Below are 22,451 nucleotides of genomic sequence, written 5' to 3'. Positions count from 1 at the left end.
ACAGACACGTGTACGTGTATCTGGAAAACTGCCATTCACGGTATCAGCTCTGGTTGGTGACGTAAATTGTATCTGGAGAACTCACCAGACATGTGTACATGTATCTAGAGAACTGCCATTCACACCATCAGTTCTGCTTGGTGAGGTGGCGTAAATTGTGGGTGGACAACTATCTATTAGTGACGATATCAGCTCTGGTTCGTGACATGTAGGCCTACTGTGCATGACGATCTTATAGCAGGCATGGTATCAGTTCTTGTTCATGACGCTACATATAACTGGCGAAGCCGACATTCCCAATTGGTTCTTTACTTCTTCACATGTATTTGCTACTGGTTGTTGAGTGACAGTGAAGCTGTAGAATAGTATATACAGTTCTAGCATATGCAGTTCACGTAATTCGCAATTTCTCAGGAATCTTGCGCTTTTAATTAACCTGTATTTTATAATCACCGGTAGGATTTATTCAATTGCTGTAATCGCCTGTAATGAAAAAAATTACCGCTTGTTCGAATACTGGTTACTTAAGAGTATATTTTTTGGTTAATGTAAGAACAAGGGTAGTGTGATTTATTACAGTTTGCGCTCCAGCCTCACTGCATAACACTTGTACTGTGTTCCAGAACACATTTGAAAGACGAGCCGTGGAGATCATATCTTCCCACAATGCCTCTCAATCTCCATTGTTCCTGTACCTCCCGTTCCAAGCTGTGCACAGTCCTGTCGAGGTGAGACCTAATTAGTCGTGAGAATTCAAGTCTATAGCTTAATCTCTATCACAATATGGCGTGTTGTTTTTAGTGCGTGGCGCAATAACAAATGCATCAATACATACACAGTAATTAAAATAACCATATTTGCCATGTTTGTTGAAAGCAAGACATTGGCATAAAAGGTTCCTGACATTTAATTTTATTTCGGGTGACATTTGATAAGGTTGCATATATCCCCTCATTCATTTTTGTTGTGTTTTGCCATCCTTACCAGTAAGCAATTTTGTTCTTCCTTAGCCGAGAGCTTAGCATGCTAGCGCATCGCAATACCCGAGAAACCTTTCTCCAGTGCGGTTGGTGTGAGTTCAAATCCAGCTCATGCTTTGCGTGGGACGATCTCTCAGCAGCCTGCCTATGGTCGTGCGTTTCACCCAGGTTTTCCCCGGGGGTATTCGCCCATCATAATGCTGGCCGTCGTTGTACAGGTGAATATATTCTTGAGAACACCAATCAAATAAATAAATAAATAAATAAATAAATAATTCATTGTTGCCATAAATGTTGTTACTGTTTCAATACTATTGAAGGTTCCAAAACACTATGAGGATATGTATCCGAACGTAGTGAACAAAGAGCGGAGAAAGTATTGCGGTAAGTCATATTCCAGTATTTTTTTAACTGCCTAATGATTGGGGCGCTGAATTTAAAAGTTTACCCTTTGTTTCTCTGTTTTAATGATTAATTAATAACTTTTATTAGGATGGGTGGCATGTTTGGTGTTATGTTTGAGTTCATTGGCATCCTACTTCAGTGAGACAGCACTGCAAATAGGATATGAGCACTTTGAATGCTATGATAATAAAACCGATACTACGGTATGTGATACGACGGAAATAATATTATAACAGTTTTAGGATAAACAAAAACAAATATTTCTTTCATACAGCATTGTTTTGCACTATTACAGTTCAGGCCCTGATTATCCCTCCTCACAAATATAGACCAGACCCTTTCATCCTTTAAGTCGTGAGGCCAATCCTCTTAAACACGTAATTCTTAGCTGCTCTTCACACCTGTTTAAGGTATGGTGACGGCCTTGGATGACGCTGTTGGTCGGATCATGAAGGCTTTGGACACAGAGGGATTTCTGGACAATGCTGTGGTTATATTCACAACCGATGTAAGTCAGATTCGTCTAAACTGACGACCAAAAGAAACTTTACAACCCCGTGAGTTAAATTTAACCAGCCGTTTCAACAGATTAATACCAAAATTATTGCAGGAAAACATTGTACGAAGTATATTCTCATGTGCGACAAGCGTCATATACGCCACACGAATTTGTTTTCAGACAACGAAGAAAGTTGAAAAATCACGTGACCCATGGATGGCCGCAACTGCACATGTACCACGTGTATAAAAACGTTACACACAGTGGGCTGGACTTGCACACTGACTAAAAAACCACCAAAGTTATGCCTCGATTGACAGAACAACGCCAGACGGCCCTGGGTATGGTATCCATGGGAGCCACCCATGCCTACATTGCATGGACCTTCGGCTGCTCTCCTGTAACTATGTCAAACGTGATGCAACGTTACAGAAAGACAGGGCAGACATCGGACAGGCCAAGAACAGGCAGGCCTAGGGTAACTACGCCCAGAAAAGACGGTACCTGCCCACCTTACACCTGAGAAACCGCTTCTTGACAGTGACGTCATCGTCAATGAATGCCTTATGTCACCCGGTCAGTCGGCAGACCGTGTCCAGGAGACCATCGCTCACTGAATTAGGGCCTATCGACCATTCAGAGGGCAGTTGTTGACAGCCGAACATCGTCGCCAGAGGTTGCCATGGGCTCGAATTGTACGCCGTTGGCAGCGACGTGATTTACCATCGGAGAGGCGAACGAACGTGCGCATCATGAGTCCAGGAGGTGGTACCGAGGTGGTACCACACCAGGATGGTGTGCGTGAGGTTTGTGGAGAGGAACGGACACCACTGGTCATCATCTACGGGAACCTAACAGCTCAACGTTAGGTGGATGAATTCTACGCCCTGTTTTCCTGCCATTCCTTCAACAGCAGCCATGTGGTGTCCTGTGCCAGCATGACAACGCCAGACCCCATACAGCTCGAGTTGTGCAGAACTTCCTGGACGCCAACGATGTCAACGTGTTGCCGTGGCGTGCACGTTCCCCAGATATGTCCCCCATAGAACACCTTTGGGATATCATGGGTCGTCGAGTAAGACAACGGCCACACCTGGCGGCCAACCGACAAGAACTGGCGTTCGCTCTCCGACATGAATGGCAACACGTCATCCCATCAGGCGGCTGACTTTTTCTATTCGTCGGAGAGTTTTTGCATGCATTGAAGCAAGGGGTGGTCACATGCGATATTGATTGATTTTGATATTGACTGATTTAAAAAATAATCATTTTTTTTTGTATACTCTGCCCGTTGTTAACCAAGATGGAATGGCTACTTTTTCTACCCCTGCTGTGTTTGTCCACTTGGAAAATGATTTGAGGGTTGCTTTGTCCGTTCTTACTCAAGACTTTCAATATCTAAAGTCATTGGTCGTTTCAAATATATCAAACTTCAGTCATCTTGTTTTTTGCTTCGGCAAAATAAATTGATTTGAACCCTTTGTAAAGTTTCTTTTGGTCGTCAGTTTATATGTAGGCTTCTGGGGATTATCCCTACACACCATTCTGTCCAATTTTGTGGCGTGATTTTTTGATGGTTGGACGGAGAAAAAGCATTATCCTGCATCGGATAAAATGGCCGTACAGATATATTCACGAATCTTGCAGCCGACGTCAAATGTGTCTGATTAGTAGATTATCTCCTTTCGTTGAGTTCCAACGACGGTCACTTCGCTGAAGCGATTCACATATACATCGATCCTCTGCACCGAATTGATGGGCCCTTGCAGGATAAATTCGTTACATGGTTACTCGGTGATGGCTGCGCAAATATACGGTGTCAATAATCCTCATATTTTCTTGTCCTAGTAAACCATGTAACTAATAGTATGGGTCATTCAATTACATATGTGGGGGCCTCCGTGGCTCAGTTGGTTAGCGCGCTAGCGCAGCGTAATGACTCAGGAGTCTCTCACCAATGCGGTCGCTGTGAGTTCAAGTCCAGCTCATGCTGGCTTTCTCTCCGGCCGTACGTGGGTAGGTCTGCCGGCAACCTGCGGATGGGCGTGGGTTTCCCCCGGGCTGTGCCCGATTTCCACCCACCATAATGCTGGCCGCCGTCGTATAAGTGAAATATTCTTGAGTGCGGCGTAAAACACCAATCAAATAGATAAATAAATAATAAATAACAATTACATATGTGATAGAATTGAGGCTTGGTATTTTGTTATTAACAGAACGGAGGACTTCCCATGGAAGGTGGAAACAACTACCCGCTCCGGGGCCAAAAGGCTACCTTGTGGGAAGGAGGAACTAGGGGCCCGGCCTTTGTCTATAGTAAAACTCTCCTGAAAAAGACAGGTTACGTTAACAATGGGTAAGTATGGACAGATTGTTTCTAGTTGCATGGATGTGGGAAAGACTAATCACATATGAATGAATGAATGAATGTTGGGAGTGTCACGCGTTTCACACGATTGTAATGAAATTTTAATATCAAATGAAATGTTAATCAAAACGATATTAGTGAAATGTCATTGAAATTAAGTCATAGAGTATCTTGAAAACATTCGAAAACATTCCTTCGGCCTCAAACTGTAGAGGCTTATTTCATTCTAAATGTGAATCTGGACGCTGCTGGCTCATTCACTTGAAGCGCCACTCTCGACGTACCAGATCGACCAATGACTAATGATGACCAAAGCTGACCGCCATTGGTAAAGCAAATATTCTTGAGTACGGCATTAAATGGACGCCAAATACATCTTTGACAGCATGTTTTATCACTAATAAATAAATACTAATTGTGAATTTCTCTATGAAGAAAATATAGATTACATCGGGCATGAACTTTTTGTTCAACATAACATTCTTGCTGAAAGTCGATTCTTGATATAAGTTTATCATTTATAAATTTAAATCTCTATTTTAAGTTGTTTTTATCGACATCTTGATTTTGCAATAATATCACGCGTGACAATGTAATTAAACATTAACCTAAGATTTCCATTATTCCAGGTTGATGCATATCGTGGACTGGAACCCAACCATACAAGCCATAGCCGGGAGTCCACCAGGTTCCGTTAATAAGACCTTTAATATCGCTGCGATTTTGTAATTGATCATGAGAAAATGCCACTGAAGTTCATGAAACAGAAATATGGCTTAGTGCCTCACACACCTTGCTCTAACAAGCAATAAGAACGTCGGCTAATTTTCTGTTTTATAAAGGAATATTTGTATATTAATAAATGCAGTTCTAGTCTATGATAGAGGCAGAAGCTGTTTGTTTCCTGTGGCGTTTCTCGGACGTAGAGTTTTAATCTAAAACCTAAAAGAAAATATTATGCAAGAAACGTCCCAAGCTTTAAGTCTTTACAGATGCAAAGAGTTCCCTTATTCCGAAAGAGATTTCGGTTAAATGCGAATGTTTCCTGTGTGTAGGTGCCTCTTGTGCGTAGATGTATCCACTATACACTTTTTTAAATGCTGATGTCCCTTGCTGTCTCCTGTATGTAGGGTTCTCCCATATATATGTTTGTAAGTGCTTCCTCTGTGCAGATGTGTGGTGTAAGCAGATGTTTTTTGTATGCATATGTCTGTAGGTTTCCCCTGTATACATCTCTGTAAGTGCTTCTTGTATGCAGCTGTCTATGGGTTTCCCCTGTATACATCTCTGTAAGTGCTTCTTGTATGCATATGTCTGTAGGTTTCCCCTGTATACATCTCTGTGACTGCTTCTCGTATGCCGATGTCTGGTGTGTGTGCATGTCTGCAGATGCTGCTTGTATGCAGTTGTCTGGCGCGCGCAAATGCCTCGTATGTAGGTTCCCCTGTATACATCTCTATAAGTGCTTCTCGTATGCCAGTGTCTGGTGTATGCAAATGTCTGGTACCGGTATAGGAGTCAAACTTGCCTCATTTTCAGATCACTAACATTTGTTCAAGTTTTGTCTTTCGCTCGATCGACTAGGTGTGCATATATGGTATCAGTAGGGTTGTCAGAAATTCCAGTGGTTTCCAACAATCTTTCCAAATATATACTCACAGAAATGCGTAATAGACGAAATGAGAAAATAAATATTAATTATCTAATTGCATCTTGACAGAGGATGGACAAGACGGGGTGAACCAGTGGGACATGATCAGTGAAGGGACAGAGTCGGCCAGGAAGGAGTTCGTCTACAACTTTGACAACATCGCCAACAACGGAGCCATCAGGTACCCAACAGATCATTATGTGTGTAGAAGTTACGGTACATGATCTATACATGTTAGTCCAAATATTAAAAAAATCCACAGTGGCTGGTTTGAAAGTTTTTTAGTCAGTACTATCCAATTTATCTGATGTAAATGCATACTGGAATAGTAAAGTCACTGAATAGTTGTGAAATCTAAATCGATTGTTAAAAAAAAGCATTAAAGATAACGCTGCATTTATGATTTCAAGTGTATATGGAGAACAGGTCGTAAATATGCAAATACTGTTGCGTGTATACAGGCAAAACAGGACCATGTAAATAATGGGAAGAAAAATGAAAATGGCACATCTTGGTTAAATAATATTCATGGTTGTGTTGTTGTGCGAAGGGTTGGTGACTATAAGTTGATCATGGGGAATGCCGGAAGAGGAGGCTGGTATCCGCCACCAACTGTTTCGGACTGGAAGTGGATGGATAATCCGGATTTCCGGTCATGGGAGGAGCTTACGGAGGTTTTTGCTGACGAGATTATGGCCAGGATCAACATCTCCAGCACACAGTACCAGTTGTTTAATGTGAAAGGTAAACTGATCTTGCCACAAGCCTAATATTTACATGCAAGCAATTCGGATGAAAATTAATTGTGCATGTACATGTAAAATTCTGTGTACACCAACTCAAAATACCGCATTCTCAAAGTCAACGTCTACAAGAAAAAATAACAAAAAAACCCTCCAGTCTGTTTCCGCACGGCGAAATCTGATTGGCTAAAATTCCAGCACCGACAACTTTCATGCTTTATCATAGGTAACTATGACGGTCTTCAGGCTAACCCTCATATTCACATATGCCACTGCAGACGTAGAACTAGTAATGTAACATATAATGTACAACTTGAAGCCAGTGTGATCATGCTAGACTGTGTTCTTCTGTGTATTTATGCTACTTACCTGGTTGGTTTCATTTACAGAGGATCCTACAGAACATGTTGATTTGGCTCCTACAGAAACTGCTATTTTAAAGCGGATGATTGTAAAGATGAAGGATCTACAGAAGTCTCAAGTGCCGGCGGTTTTCCCTCCCCCGGATCCCAAAGGGAACCCTCTGTTCCATGGAGGGATATGGACCCCTGGGTGGTGTTAAGCTGTTTTGTTACAATAATCCAACGCAAAAAAAACCCCACAAAAACAGCGAACTAAAACATACGGCTTTATGAATGCGTATTAAGCGAAAATGTAAGCTTATTTGTGGACTGACAACCACTATACTGTTATCAAGTGGAGTTCAAAAACTTCCCTATTGACGAATGTTAATGTAATCAAAGTTGATATCTCCTGTCGTACTTACTTTTAAATAATTATAAAATGCTTTCCACTTTTAGATGTCTTTATTTTTCATTAAGTGTTCTGTAAATTTTTTTTTATCTTTTTACTCTCATGTGATTTTTCAGAAGGTTAGGCACTAAACATGTTGACAGTTACATAATCAATGTAAGCTGTTTGGTTTAAGTGAGAGTATTGCTATAAATCGCTTAGGTAAGAGGTTAGGTTTCACCCGATTATCCCTTGAGAAATATATAGAAACGTTTTCCTTTTGCTCTTCAAACCTATTTCTTTACAACTGCTCTAGAATGTTCTCAAGACGATATCTGGTTAAAATATTAATCACCTAAAGTTTGTTCATTCATTCACTCATTCATTCGGTAATTGATTCATTCATTCACTTATTCTAAAGTATTACCAGTTCACTGCTTAAGTCTCAGGACAGTAGGCCCAGTAATCAGGCGACAGGTGGTGGCTTAAGTCGAATCCTATAAAATGCACAATCTTTGTGCTTCATCACCTGGCACTCAGCATATAGGTTGATACGCCATTTTCAGGTTGGTTTCGAGTCCTCTAACCATGCATCTATTTATTTTTCTGACAGGTAACATTTTCAGTGATACTGAAAGGCACACATACTCTGATAAAAGGCTGACATTCTTAGAGTAGATCACTCAATGGAAGACGAACTTTAATCCGCCCTGAATGAGCTCGAACGGATTCCAAAAGAACTTGAACGCAACTTGAAAAAATGTCGATTTGAGGGAGTCATTTTGCCACCAATGAATGACAGAGATTCAGCTGAATATTGGCTGTATTTCAACCATATCTTAGTAACCCATTTGCATGGAGGATTTCAGTGTAACACGATAAGAATAACAAACTAATCTTTTAATATATAGAGTTAAAACGCAGAGAATAAAACCAGAGCATCGACGACAGTGTGATGGTTGGCAAATGTAACCAGTGAAATACTTCTTGACGGATACGGTTTTATTCTAACTTTATGTAAATGCTTTAATAGTAACAAATTACAAGTCCCCATAGTAGTTAACATAAGTAGAAGTACATGTAGGTAATAAAATGCATTGATGTTAATAAATTATTAGATGTCACTGGTTTGTTGCATATCAACCGCTTGGGACAGTCTTTCGAAAAGGTTATATTCGTACATTCGTGTACCAGTCGTCATCCATGTATAATTGACTTTGCAGGTTTAACATAGCTCGACCAGTTTTCAAAACAACGTTCAACACAAACCAGCAAAGAAATGAAAGAAGTCTTACAAACAAGACGTTGGGAGTGATTCGCTTTATATGGGAAGTAGTCCACAGTTTTCATTGGCACATTCTGGGCAATTTTCTATGAAAAACTGATTGACTAACTTTGTTAAACACTCGCCTGTTTTTCAAGGTTTTGATAAATTGCTATATCTGTATGGCACTAATAAGCCAGCCTAACCTGGCGGTTTGCCAATGTAAAGACATATATATCCTAAATAATGAATATATATGGATATATAGTCTAAATAATGAAAATTTTCTATTAAAAAAATCAATACACGGCTAAAAACAAAATACTGTCAGTTATACGCCCACATAGATTTATGGGACTGAGAAATTGAGGTAGATCATAATCTTTAATTCGGTTTGTATATGAAGATAATACAATCCAACGGCCTGGTGTTGTGTAGTATCGTGCATGCGCAGCTGTTCGTGAGTGTGCGATCATTCAGTCGTTTGTTGCAAGTTTATAGCACTTCAAGTAACTCGTACGCGATGGTGTTTTCACTGAGACTGACGATACTAACAGCTGTAACAGTGCTATGTCAGAGCTCAGAGCATTCTATGACACCTCATATTATACTCATCGTGGCTGATGACTTGGGTAAGACTTTTCATGGAGTATTTTTTTTCTTGACTTTCCTCTTTTCTTGTCCTTCTGCTTTGTACTGTCCACATTTTTATTACTGAAAATGCGTGAAATGCGACGTGTGCCATCCTTTGAGTGGGACCAGTGCAAATTGGGGAGGCATTGGTGCGTTTGATTGGTGGTGTAATGGTTCTGCTCTCTAACCCAAAGGACATAGGACGCGAACAATCAACAACGTTACAGAACTGATATATCATTAACAACGATGACCACATTTCGTCAATGTAAGCAAAAAAGGATAATTTTTTTTATCCACAAACTGATCAGTAAGGATTATCAATTGAAAACTGAGCTTAGAAGCCACAATAGGTTTACCTGTTGTGGCAAAATTTATCACTGTTTGGAAGACAGCCTTCTTTACAAACGTCATTCACGGGATGATGAAAATCTGATACACCAGATTCATTGCCAGAATGGTAAAATTATCGTTTTATCGTTGAACATTAACCGATAAACTGTTTATTTTACAAATATTTGCACTTTTAATGTTTACATCAAAGAATTTCCGCCTTGCTCTGATGGCTCAAAGATTTTTGGCAGTTGTTTAACGTCACACCCAAGAATGTTTCACTTAGATTGTTACACCTCTCCGGTCGTGCGTGATAACGTCTGCCAGCAACCCGAGCATGGTCGTGGGTTTTCACGGGGCTCTGCTCGCCCCCCCCCCCCCCCCCCCTCCCAATCATAATTTTGACTGCTGTCGTACAAGTGAAATATTCTTGAGTACGGCGTAAAACACCATTCGAATAAATAAATAGGCCCCACAAGCAGTGAGGTCGGTTGAATCTACAGATTTATTGACGAAGGCTTGGTTTGAACTCGACCATCCTTTGTTTTGTCAAGGCTCGATGATACGTATCAAGGAATTTCGCTATGCCTATATCGTTGTGGATATCAATACATACAGCCCTTTAGCCAGCAATGTCTTGTGTTCCATGTATCACCGGTAACTGAGTGAAATGTTGTTACAGAGCAGAAAACACCACACAAGTAAGCATTTATTAAGTATAAATACGATCGTAAAACTGATTTTCAAAATATTCAAAGAACGTTTCCTTCGATCTATTGGATCCACAGTCATTTTGCCAGATGGAACAAAAAATAAAACAATGTGTTATATGAAAAAGAGTGGTTGGCGACAATAATAAGCCCTACTTGTAAATTAATTTAGCTTTTTTGATATCATAGTTTTAAGAAGCTCAAAATCATGATTTACATGATAAAATTGTGTTTCATGCAATACACCTGGGGCAACTAGGAGATGTGAACATTGATATCATTACGGTTCATCTATATTCTGTTCAAGATCTATAACGATAAATATTCATAACTGATCAAGATACTTGCAAAAGGCTGAATCATTAAAGCCGGTCAAGGATATCCTCGCACCACCGTCCGGCGGTTGTACGAAAAGATGATACCATAGTACGAAGGGATAAAACGATGGCACGATTACACGTGACTTGATGACCTGGAACCACGACACGATGGAACGAAGCAATGGTTATCTTCATTGTGTACTCGGGTCTTCGTCGGGCTATTCTACAATGAAACGCAGGCACAATGATTGTCCTAACAGCCTTCCATATTTGATGCTAGGGGTGATCGCGGTTCACACAGCGGTCTGGTCTTGACGCTGGGTGTACCAGATGAATGTACAAACTTGCAATAGTATACATTAAATTAATTTTTCTAAATCGAAGTAACAGGTGTACGTTCTCAAATGACATTGGGTTCCGATCCGCACCCACCACCTCACCGGGTATTGTCAACGAGAAGCTTTGACTCGGGGCATACCAGATGAATGTACAAACTTGCAATAACATACACTCAATGAATTTTTCTTATCGAAGTAACAAAATCATTTAATGAATATTCAATATTAGCTATCACCGTTGCACGCCTGGGGTCATAAGTTGGAACAAATCTATAATTACCTGAAATGGTTTTAAATTGTTTCAAGATTGCCTGCCATGTCATTAAATAACCATCCAAGTTGTACTGTTTCTATATCTTCAGATACATTAAGTATCTAAACATCTGTTACGTTCCTTTCTTGGAGTGATAACGATGCTTGTATCGGTTTTGTTTTCGTATCAGCGAATGCTGATAACTTTTGGAAATGCAATTAGACGCTTGAGAGTGGGACGCCATCGACTGGTTCTGTTTTATTTTCTATACAGGATGGAACGATGTGAGCTGGAACAACCCCTCTATGATAACCCCTAATCTTGCCCAACTGGCCCATTCTGGTGTTATCCTTAAGCAGTCCTATGTGCAGCCTTTGTGTACACCGTATGTATCTTCAACCAGTTGCATGTGCAATCTTTGTGTACACTATATGTATCCTCAACCAGTTCTATATGCAGCCTTTGTGTACACTGTATGTATCCTCAACCAGTTTTATGTGCAAACTTTGCGTACACTGAATTCATCCTCTACCAGTTCTTTGTGCAGCCTTTGTGTACACTGTATATCGTTTGCCAGACAAATGTGTACCTAGAACATAGTATATCCACCATCCACATCCGCAACTTCCATGCAGTCTTTGTGTACACCGTATGTATCCTCAACCAGTTGTATGTGCAAACTTTGTGTACACTATATGTACCCACAACCAGCTCTATGTGCAATCTTTGTGTGTACTGTACATATCCAGTTCTATGTGCAATCTTTGTGTACACTGTATGTATCCTCAACCAGTTCTATGTTGCAGCCTTTGTGTACATCCACATCCCCAACTTCCATTTACTTATTATTTATCCCACAGACATGTGTTCAGTCTCATATGTTTGCGCAACCAATCGTTTTTCCAGCTTCCGTCTGTAGACAGGTCTGTATATCTTCAAAGAGCTACATGTTAATCCTTCGTGCAGTTGATATGTATACTCGCTGAGTGAAAACTACTCTGATTGTGTAGCTAACACATTGTTTGTATACCTAACACGTATCATTAAGGAGTCATATATATGCAGCTTCATTTACCATTACTACAGACCCGTAATCAGCCTATTCTGTTGACCGGTTGTTGATGCATCAACAAAACGTTGCCATTCAAAAGTCGCCATTTTCCACAATTTAGGGCGTGACAACTTTAGACATATTTACCATTAGCACAGACCCGTAATCAGCCTATTTTGTTGACTGGTTGTTGATGCATCAACAAGACGTTGCCATTCAGAAGTCGCCATTTTCCACAATTTAGGGCGTGACAAGTTTAAACATATTTACCATTACCATAAATCCGTAATCAACTTATTCTGTTGACCAGTTCTTGATATTTCTTCTACCTTCACCAACGTTGTAATGTATGATTTCAGGTCAAGAGTGGCTATTATGACAGGGGTTTACCCGTATCACGTGGGTTTGCAGGTAATAGCGTGTTATTGCAGCATCTGTTTTCTAATCTAAATTTAATAAAATGTCATTCATATTCCTCTCACTGAAAAATATTCTTGTGAGACCTGATTTTTATAATAAAAAAAATGATACAAATTGAGTTATCTTTTCTCTATCAGCATTTAGTAATCCATGGGTCACAAGCCAAACTTTTTGCCGACGAAGTACACTCTTCTTCCTCGGAGTTAAAAGAGCGTGGCTACTCCACTCACATAGTCGGCAAGTAAGTCTGAAGGAGGTCATGTATCACAATTTTCCCACCTGGCATAGCTCCTGAATATTGATGTTGTTAAACCTTATAATTTTGCCCATAATGGGTATTCTATATGGATAATAAATTCTGATTTATTTCTTTGCAACCTTTCGATGTACATTCTAACATCGTTATGAAAACATGCCTTAAATTTATACTGTTATTTAAAAGATGTGTTTCTATCTGGGGCCTCTGTGGCTCAGTCGGTTAGCGCGCTAGCACAGCGCAATGACCCCAGGAGTCTCTCACCAAATGCGGTCGCTGTGAGTTCAAGTCCAGCTCTTGCTGGCTTCCGCTCCGGCCGACGTGGGAAGGTCTGCCAGCAACCATATCATTGCATCGTTGTGTTTTTTTCATATTTACTACATTGCCTGTATATAAGTTAAGCTTTTTAATGGTAACTTCACATGCTTGACAACGATGACCTCGAAAAAATAAATCAGAGGTTGTTATGCACAAATAAACTCTGCGATGTTACCCACTGAAGATGAATTTTTCCATGCAGACATGAAAAACACATATATACCAGAAAAGTCAAAATGTTTGGAATAATAATACACTAAACATGGTGTTACACCACTGGATGCAACTACAGAGAAACCCAATAATTATCTCCAGTCGGCAACCAAACAAGCGAAAGTGGATTTCTTCCGTGCTTTGGGCGGACATTTGGGAAGTTTGTGACTTCGCAAGCACTTTAACAAGTAGCTGGTCAAAGAGGAAGTACTAAAAATCGTTCGAGGAAAATCTGTGGTGTGTAAATGGGACGATATGTTGTTTTTTGTTTTGTGAACAGATAATTTTTGCTCTATTTCACAGATGGCACCTTGGCTTCTGTAACTGGAACTACACACCGACTTACCGGGGATTCGACAGCTTCTTGGGTTACTACAGTGGTACCGAAGATTATTACCACTCATAGAATAGGTACGTGTATCAGGTTCACCACGATCACAAAACTTTAAACTATAGTGTTCTATATGGTACGCAGCCGTAAAAGTGACATGGTGAAAAAATTTTTTTGAAGATGAAAAAAATCACATGTTGAAAAAAAATTTCGGGAAGAGAAAATCTTTTTTTGACGTCGGACTTTAAAAGTTGGGCCCCCTAGTTTAAAACTCGTGGCCCCTAGTTTAGAAGTCGAGGCCCCAACGTAAACTGGTCAATCACACGGCGTTTGCCATTAAACAGCCAATATGGCAGTCACAAAGAGCATCTCTCACTGATAACTACATATTTTGATTAGGGTCTTACCACGAGATAAATAACTTTATTTATTTATTGTATTTTAAATCAAGAACAATGATTACAGTGGGCATGATCACTCACACAGATCACTTCCAATCTGTTAAAAACACATATTCTCAGCAACCACGCTGCAGTGCTTGTGAAGCTAATGTATCATGTACTGCCTGACGGGGCACGACTAGGTCTACGCAGAAACAGTGACGCACCGTAGGCCCGACTAAAAGAATTAGAGAGTACAACGTTTAGACCGACTTGTTTTGGGCGGGCGATGCATTTCCCTATATATCCACGAGGCAGCTTATTAGTAAACAGATTCCAAAGAAATATATATGTATCAAATAAGAATAAAATGCAAAATACAGCGTGCCGCCCCGCCTTATGTAGCCGAGTTGAGTTCTGTTAATCTCAACTGCAACAGCTATATGTGAGATGCTATTCGAATACATGTACTTGATCCAGCCAGGCTGGATCAAGGCGAGGATGAAAGGCCTTAACTTTATGTCACATACATGACGGAAGACAGCTGTCATAAGTTTTAATCTTATCGTATTATTAGGTTAAATGTTTATTTATTGATCATAATCCCAGATTATTGGAGGTTATACTAATACTATAAATCGTGATGGCATTCCTGGTCGTCTGAAAGAACATTTTGGGACCGAGAGTATAATTTGCAAGCGACAGATGTTAATTTGCAAAAGCATAATGACACTGACGATCAGGCAGCAGTCCCATATATAAAGATGAGATTATAACGTAACCCTTATGATTGATCAATTATGTCTGGCCCCGACTTGTAAAACTCGCAACCCGACCTGTAATCGCGAGGCTTCAACTTGTAATTTCGGGGCCCCGACATTTAAACTCGGTGCCCCGACTTTCTCCTCCAAAAAAATAAAAAAAAAATTTCACCATGTCACTTGTGCGGCTCTCTAATATGGAGATCAAGACCAGCATGTAGGGCTAGACTGGTAAGAGTTCAATCCGTACAGTGGAAGAATTTACAGTTGGCAATCTATATACAACCCTCGCCTGACCCTCAGTGAGAGGTTCCGTGATATCAGTCAATCTTACAAGGTGGGGTGTCGTCTCTGCTTTGGTCGGCGTAGCATTCCAGTGAGGTAGCACTATTAATGTCTCGGCTTAAGGTCGTCATATGACTGATCGACATTATGTGACAAACATTCAACCTTTGTGTTATAAATGTATCATATGGTATGTCTGAAAGGCCTTGATTTAAAGTGGCTATACCGGAGATTTAAAAAAAAAGCCCACCCTCTCAAAATATCAGTCTCTTACCTATTTCATGTGTAGTGGTAAGAGGATTTTAAAGTTATAAAGAAGTTGGTCGCATCATAAGTTTGACGAACTTTATTACCGATTTTAATGCATAATACATGCACAGACAAGGTTGATAATTTGTGAACGGTAATTATTTGGGCTATACTAAAATAATAGTAAAATTTCGTTTGGATTTGCACTGTTTTGCTAAAAATCTCCGGTACAGTATCTTAAAGGACATACAAGAATAAAATAAAGCAGATATATACGTGTGTTTTTAAAACATAAAGTTTTATTTTTTTTCTCTTGTAAAGCTAAGTGATATTTTTGGTTTTTCAGCTGGAGGATACGATTTTCGCTTCAACGAGGAGGTGTACAATGTCAGCAGAGAGGAATACTCCACGGTATGCTGTGTTCATCACCTACTTTTCTGCGGTAGACCAACCAGTAATTTCTTCGACTTCTATTATGATCTTCAGCTGATGAAACTGTAGTGTGCAGACTAAAAACGTTTCTGTTCTGTCTGTTTGAAAGACTTTTTGTACTTTCCCTTCTTGAATCAGTGATTACGTTAATATATGCTTCGCCTAACGTCTACTTTTCCAGAGCATATTTGAACGACGAGCCGTGGAGATCATATCATCCCACAACACCTCCCAATCTCCGCTGTTTCTGTACCTTCCGTTCCAAGCTGTACACGGTCCTGTCGAGGTAAAAAGTATCAGAAATGCCTTATGTGGAATAAAGTTTACGTGAGTGATGAAAATATGAGAATATCTACTTTAATTTTTGTTTTCAATTTTTACTCATCCCATTAAGTGTTATTACAGGTGTGATTTCATGATTTTTTGTCCTCTTTATGATTTTTGTTTGTTGTTACACCTGTGGTTTAACGATTTGGTGCTTTGTTAAAGGTTCCAAAACATTATGAAGATATGTATCTCGGCATCAAGAATAAAAAGCGGAGAAAGTATTGTGGTAAGCTAACGGATATTCTAACCGATGTAATCTTCATTTAGAGAATAACAGAAATATTTGGCGACATGGTGTCACCTCATTGTGATCTGGATGGGTGTCATTTCTGCTGTCCTAAATGCAGTGTTCCAGTGTGGTACTGGAACACTGCATATATTTTGTCTGCGACTTCCTGAAATTATTGAATAATCGTGACCTATTTTCTTCTGTATGTGTTTGACCAGACGTAATGTACACAATACGTCAATTATTCGGTCGTTGAAACTTGATGTTTACATCGCTTCAGAGATAGATGGACTTAAATATTCCGCCGTTGAAAATGGGTGTTCATTGCTTCGGATCGTGGGATCATAGTGCTTTGTGGTCTTTACTTTGTGGACATGAATACCAAGGTTAGCACTCTGCTTTCATCCAGATAAATGCATATCTGAATCGACGTCATCACTCTTCCACTCCTACTGTTTCTGTCTCCGTCCATCACCCTTTCATCGATATATTTCACCCTTCATTGCAGTGAAGTTATTCTTTCTGTTTAAGGTATGGTGACGGCCTTGGATGACGCAGTTGGTCGGATCATGAAGGCTTTGGACACAGAGGGATTTCTGAATAATGCTGTGGTTATATTCACAACCGATGTAAGACAAATTTGTATCTATCGACATTTTTTTTTTTACAGTGTCGAATATCTTAAATGCCTTACTCTCCAGAGAACATCTGGGAATGTTCAGTCCTAGAGCTTTCAGTGAAAACAAAAATGCATAAATTGATATGGTAAAAATTTTGTGTGAGAGACATTGCATCTGGGACTGTAATGATGTAAACTGTAAGCGGATCAAAGTCTCGCCAGCTTTAAATCTCCTTGTAATTTATTTATTTATTTTATTTACGTTTAACGGCACATGCAAAAATGTTCCACTAGCATCATGGTGGGAGGAAACCCGGGGAAACCCACGAACATCCGCAGGTTGCTGACAGACCTTCTTAACTACGAACGGAGTGAACCCCAGCATGAGCTGGACTACAGCGATGGCAATGCTGAGAGGCTCCTAGGTAATTAAGCTTCGCTTGCACGCCAATCACTAGGCGAGTGAAACCCTTAGCATAGGACAAATCTGCGCTAAGTCTAATTCTTCCGATTCGACAGAATGGCGGCTTTCCTTCGCAAGGTGGAAATAACTACCCTCTGCGAGGTCAGAAAGGAACGTTATGGGAAGGAGGGACCAGAAGTCCTGCCTTTGTCTACAGCAAAACTCATCTGAAAAAGAAAGGTTACGTTAGCAATGGGTATGTGTTAGACTATACACTCTTAAATCTAAAGTGTTACATTCAACACTGTAAAGATCACGAGGAGTGACGGCACTTATAGGAGTTATCCAGTTTTATAAAGTCTTTTGATGTGTCAACACTCTTCAGAGGTGTTCATATTCCATCTCCATTAAAATTAAGGTGTTAAATTTTTAACTCTATTTCAAGTGTTGGTTTCTCTGCAAAAGTTCAAACACATTTCATGGAACTTTAATGTGAAGATACTTTGAAGAGTGTTTTAATGAAAACATTAAAAAAAAAAGACAAAAGTAATAATATAAGTGGTCAAATAACTCTTATAAGTGCAGTCACTCCTCGTGATCTCTACAGTGTTAAATGTAACACTTTAGTTTTAAGAGTGGATCTTCAAGATATCTCTGAACATTTTCTTCGCACCGAGGAAAGATGAGCTTATCACAACGGTAACACTTCCCTTCAGTAGGAGAATGTGAAGTTTCATTAAACTGTTCCAATTCTGTATTTTATGTGTTGCGTTTAATAGATGTCAGAACACATTTTCTTAAAAAAGATGAAAATTGCTCCGTTATTTTATGGTATCCACGTATTGTACAATAAAAGTAATCACACGCACTAAAATAAGTGTTTCATATACATGTATATACACAGTTTCTGTTACACTTAATAAACGCGGCTTTGTGTTGATTCATAAAGACTATTTTTCGGAATTGGTAAACATAAAAATGTTTACATGGTAATGTGGTGAATATTTTCAGTATACACAAAATAGTCCAGAAAACATGACTTTGTGTGATATATTAAGTGTAGACAACTGATAAATATGGAAACGTGTCCAGAAAACATGACTTCGTGTGATATATTAAGTGTAGACAACTGATAAATATGGAAACGCTTACCATAATAACCATTTATCTTTAAATCACAGTTTTTTATGAATGAACAGCAGGTCGTGTCTATTAAGTGTAACATTTATTGTGTGTTGCACTTAACTTATTCACATCGCACTGACCACGTGTACTAGGAAGATGTTAATTATAATCTTTGAAACCTTTCAGATGGTTTTATTAACATTGATAAAATACTCCATTTGAATAATGAAACCAATAACATGTTGTGGTAAGCTAACGGATTGACCAGATGGTATCGTTAAGCTTTTAGATACCTTTTTACTCACACATGACAGTCTAATTATAAGTCACTTGAACTGTAAGATTTCCTTTATTTCGGTTTACTTCTGGTGTGTATCCAAGAATGAATATTTATTGGTAGGTTGATGCATATCGTGGACTGGAACCCGACGATACAGACCATAGCCGGGAATCCTCCAGGTAGAGTTAGAGGTGTTGTATATTTATTTATTCCAAGAGGGTATATCGCCGTAGTCGAGAATTATCGGTCAGTTTCATGGGTGGTGGAAAACGGCCAGCCGGGCTTAAAGCACTACCGGACCGGCCCGGATAGCACAGTTGGTAGAGCGCCCGCTTCGGGACCGGTATATCCAGGATCAATCCTTGATCGAGTCACACCTAAGACTTTAAAAGAGGAAGTTGTAACTTCCTCGCTTGGCGTTCGGCATGAAGGGGATAGTGCAACGACTGGTTGACCCGTATCAGTATAATGGCTCGGGCGGGGCGGCTTACTTGCCTTCGGTAAGTCATCTCAGTGATGCAGCACTAAATAAAAGAGCGGTGGAAATCCGTCCTGCAACAAGGAGGCACATTTCACGTACATGCAACCTAAGGATTCCTTCGTCGTCATATGACTGGAAAATTGTTGAGTACGACGTTAAACCCCAAGCACTCACTCACTTAAAGCACTACCTATGGCCAGTCACTGACAAACTGTCACTCTAGTGGAAGGCAAGCAATTTCATGTGAACTTTCTTGACCTGAAACCGGTAGTCCTCGGTCAAAACCCCTCTCCGGGGTGGTTGAGGATGTATCTATTTATTTTTTTAGATACCGTCTTTGAGAATATTTTGCATGTGAGTGGTTGTTCGGGAGGAAAGCCCGACGAAGTTGAGAGGATACGACCGCATCAGTATGTAGGCCTAACTGATAAACCTCCTGACACAAGTTTGTGGCTGAGCCAGCCGTAGTGGAATGCTAACATGAGATCTCATTTGCCAGGGGGAGGGGGAGGGGGGGGGGTGCTCCGTGGCTCAGTCGGTTAGCGCGCTAGCGCAGCGTAATGACCCAGGAGCCTCTCACCATTGCGGTCGCTGTGAGTTCAAGTCCTCTCCGGTCTTAAGTGGGAAGGTCTGTCGGCAACCTACGGAGGGTTGTGGGTTTCCCCAGGGCTCTGCCCGGTTTCCTCCCACCATAATGCTGGCCGCCGTCATATAAGTGAAATATTCTTGAATACGGCGTAAAACACCAATCAAATAAATAAATAAATAAATCATTTGCCATCATAGGGCTTAGTCGTCCTTGACAGATTGAAGGTTACTTAATGCCAGTGAATGTTTCACAATGATGGTCAGTTCTTTGTGTGTGGAGGAAACCGGATAACCTGGGGTAAATCTCTGATCTATGACAAGTTCGTGACGAACTTTCCCTCTTGTGACGTGCGGACATGGGCACCATATTGGTGAAAGACAAGATGTCTACAACGAAATGCGCAAAATGTTAAACTAGTGGTCCCATGTGCAGTGAGATCGAGGGAATAAACCCCAGTTTACGGTATGGCTATCAGTGTTAAGGCTATGAGATGCGTGCTTTCGGACGACCAGTCTTTAACAAACCAGTAACATGAAGAATATCTGCTGGTTGCATGAATGTTTAGGCTGCTTTTGGTCTTGCGTTTCAACACACTGATATCATTCAGTTCGCAGACGGTGCATGTTTTAAAAATTCAAATAACTTGGTATCTATACAGATGAACAGTGTTGGCCTGTTCAGTGCTTGTATGGAACTATGTAAAGTTAACTGAGACTGATTTAATCCTGACAGAGGGTGACCAGGACGGGGTGAACCAGTGGGACATGATCAGTGAAGGGGCACAGTCGGCCAGGAAGGAGTTCGTCTACAACTTTGACAACATCGCCAACAATGGAGCCATCAGGTACCCACAGAAAGACATTTATGAAAAAGACTAAAAAATTGCCGTGTACTTATATCTGAAAGATCCACCAAAGCTAATGATAATCTTAAAGCAATGGTGAAGAACCAGTTTAATTACCACTAAACAAATGTATACATTGGTTTGTAAAAGCAATCTACAAACTACATGTTGTTATACCATTTAAAAGTTTACCATTTAATAGCAGTCTCTCCTATAATTGACGTATAGCGAACTGGAATTTAAAGCCTTAATTGAGGCCGAGTCTAGGTTTACATGTCCTAGTACAATTTGCAACCTCTGGCCCCAAAGGCTGTACATTATATGTATGTCAGTGAATGTGTTTTTGATTTATTAGTTGTATTTGATTCCACACTTGATTTATTACTCTTGGTTTCCCGGTAAATGTCACTACTTTACCCGATGGTTGTACATTACACAGGGATTTGTATCACATTACACGAAGATTTGTATTACGTTACACGGGGTAATTACACAATTCGTGCACTGACAGATTGTGACTGACAGATGGTGGAGTTCTGGGGTCACTTTCACAAAAATAGTGGGATAGAATGGTTGACGGGTCATGAAGATGAATAATTAGATTTGTTACCTCATATATATTGACGTCTTATATTCAGAGAGCAACAGCCATGTAAGTATAAATGAGTATGTTACCTGACACATTCACAATTGTGAGGAAAGAACTGTGCTGTCTGATCTGTCTTTTATTACCTGTCCTACTTGTCATTTGGGTGAAGGGTTGGCGACTATAAATTGATCAAGGGCGGCGCTGGCAGAGGAGGCTGGTACCCTCCTCCCGTCTTGGACAAGCATGGTATGAATGAGCCAGATACGATGACGTGGGAAGATTTTGTGGCAGAAATTCAAGGCTCTACCAACAGCTCCAACGGACAGTACCAGCTGTTTAACTTGAAAGGTAACATGTAAATTGACTTTTTACGACAACTGTCACGCGCTAGTGCATAATCGTGTCCAGTGCGATTTACATGTTTCTAGCAGCTGAGATTCAGTCTTACAACAATGGTACTGTCATGTTTTATTGGTTTTTAATGCCGTACTCAGGTGTAATTCTCTTTGCATCAATCCGTATTAATTTCATGCTTTATATACTTATTTTAAATCCCGTCGCCGAATCTCAGGGGGTCACAAACAACGGCAAATCTTCCTATGCGGGAACATTGTAACACAATGCTAAATAGAGAAAAAACATATTAACTATTAAATTGGATGAAAATTAGTGTTTCAAAAAGAAAAACTTGACTCTGTTCAGTGATGTGTAAAGCATTTAAACTTTGAACTTCAGTTTGGCTTGATTTTTTATGAATAGTTATTATCAGATTTCATCGACTAACTATTTCTTATATTGTGTGGTTTAATTATTTTAATGCATATTTTAGAGTATGGTTTTCATATATGTGAATGTTTCTTTCCTCAGTGGATCCTACAGAGCATGATGATTTGGCTGCCACAGAAACTGCTATTTTAGAGCAGATGATTGTAAAGATGCGTCATCTCCAAAAGTCTCAGGTGCCAGCGGCATATCCATCCACAGACCCAAACGGGAGCCCTCAGTTGCATGATGGGATATGGACTCCAGGCTGGTGTTAG

At 40.1% G+C, this 22,451-nt stretch overlaps 1 protein-coding gene and 1 pseudogene across 5 annotated transcripts in view; both read left to right on the top strand.

Moving 5' to 3' along the window:
* LOC135466531 (arylsulfatase I-like) overlaps window positions 1-11,527 on the top strand; it is a 17,591-nt gene extending 6,064 nt beyond the window's left edge. For 2 of the 5 annotated variants that reach the window (XM_064744067.1, XM_064744068.1), the window contains 8 exons: window positions 624-728; window positions 1,301-1,364; window positions 1,796-1,893; window positions 4,101-4,240; window positions 4,882-4,940; window positions 5,973-6,084; window positions 6,454-6,647; window positions 7,036-8,969. In XM_064744067.1, the coding sequence (XP_064600137.1) occupies window positions 624-728; window positions 1,301-1,364; window positions 1,796-1,893; window positions 4,101-4,240; window positions 4,882-4,940; window positions 5,973-6,084; window positions 6,454-6,647; window positions 7,036-7,208 (945 nt within the window). In that variant the 3' untranslated portion in view covers window positions 7,209-8,969. Of the gene's footprint in view, window positions 1-623; window positions 729-1,300; window positions 1,365-1,795; window positions 1,894-4,100; window positions 4,241-4,881; window positions 4,941-5,972; window positions 6,085-6,453; window positions 6,648-7,035; window positions 8,970-11,502 lie in introns of those variants that run through there. The other 3 variants (XR_010444131.1, XR_010444129.1, XR_010444130.1) reach the window with 3 other exon arrangements.
* LOC135467428 (arylsulfatase J-like) lies at window positions 11,503-22,451 on the top strand (annotated as a pseudogene).

Source organism: Liolophura sinensis, chromosome 6 (genome assembly GCF_032854445.1).
Source record: "Liolophura sinensis isolate JHLJ2023 chromosome 6, CUHK_Ljap_v2, whole genome shotgun sequence".
NCBI lineage: Eukaryota > Metazoa > Mollusca > Polyplacophora > Chitonida > Chitonidae > Liolophura > Liolophura sinensis.
Note: the sequence above shows the minus strand (reverse complement) of the source record. Positions and strands in the feature narration are given on the sequence as shown.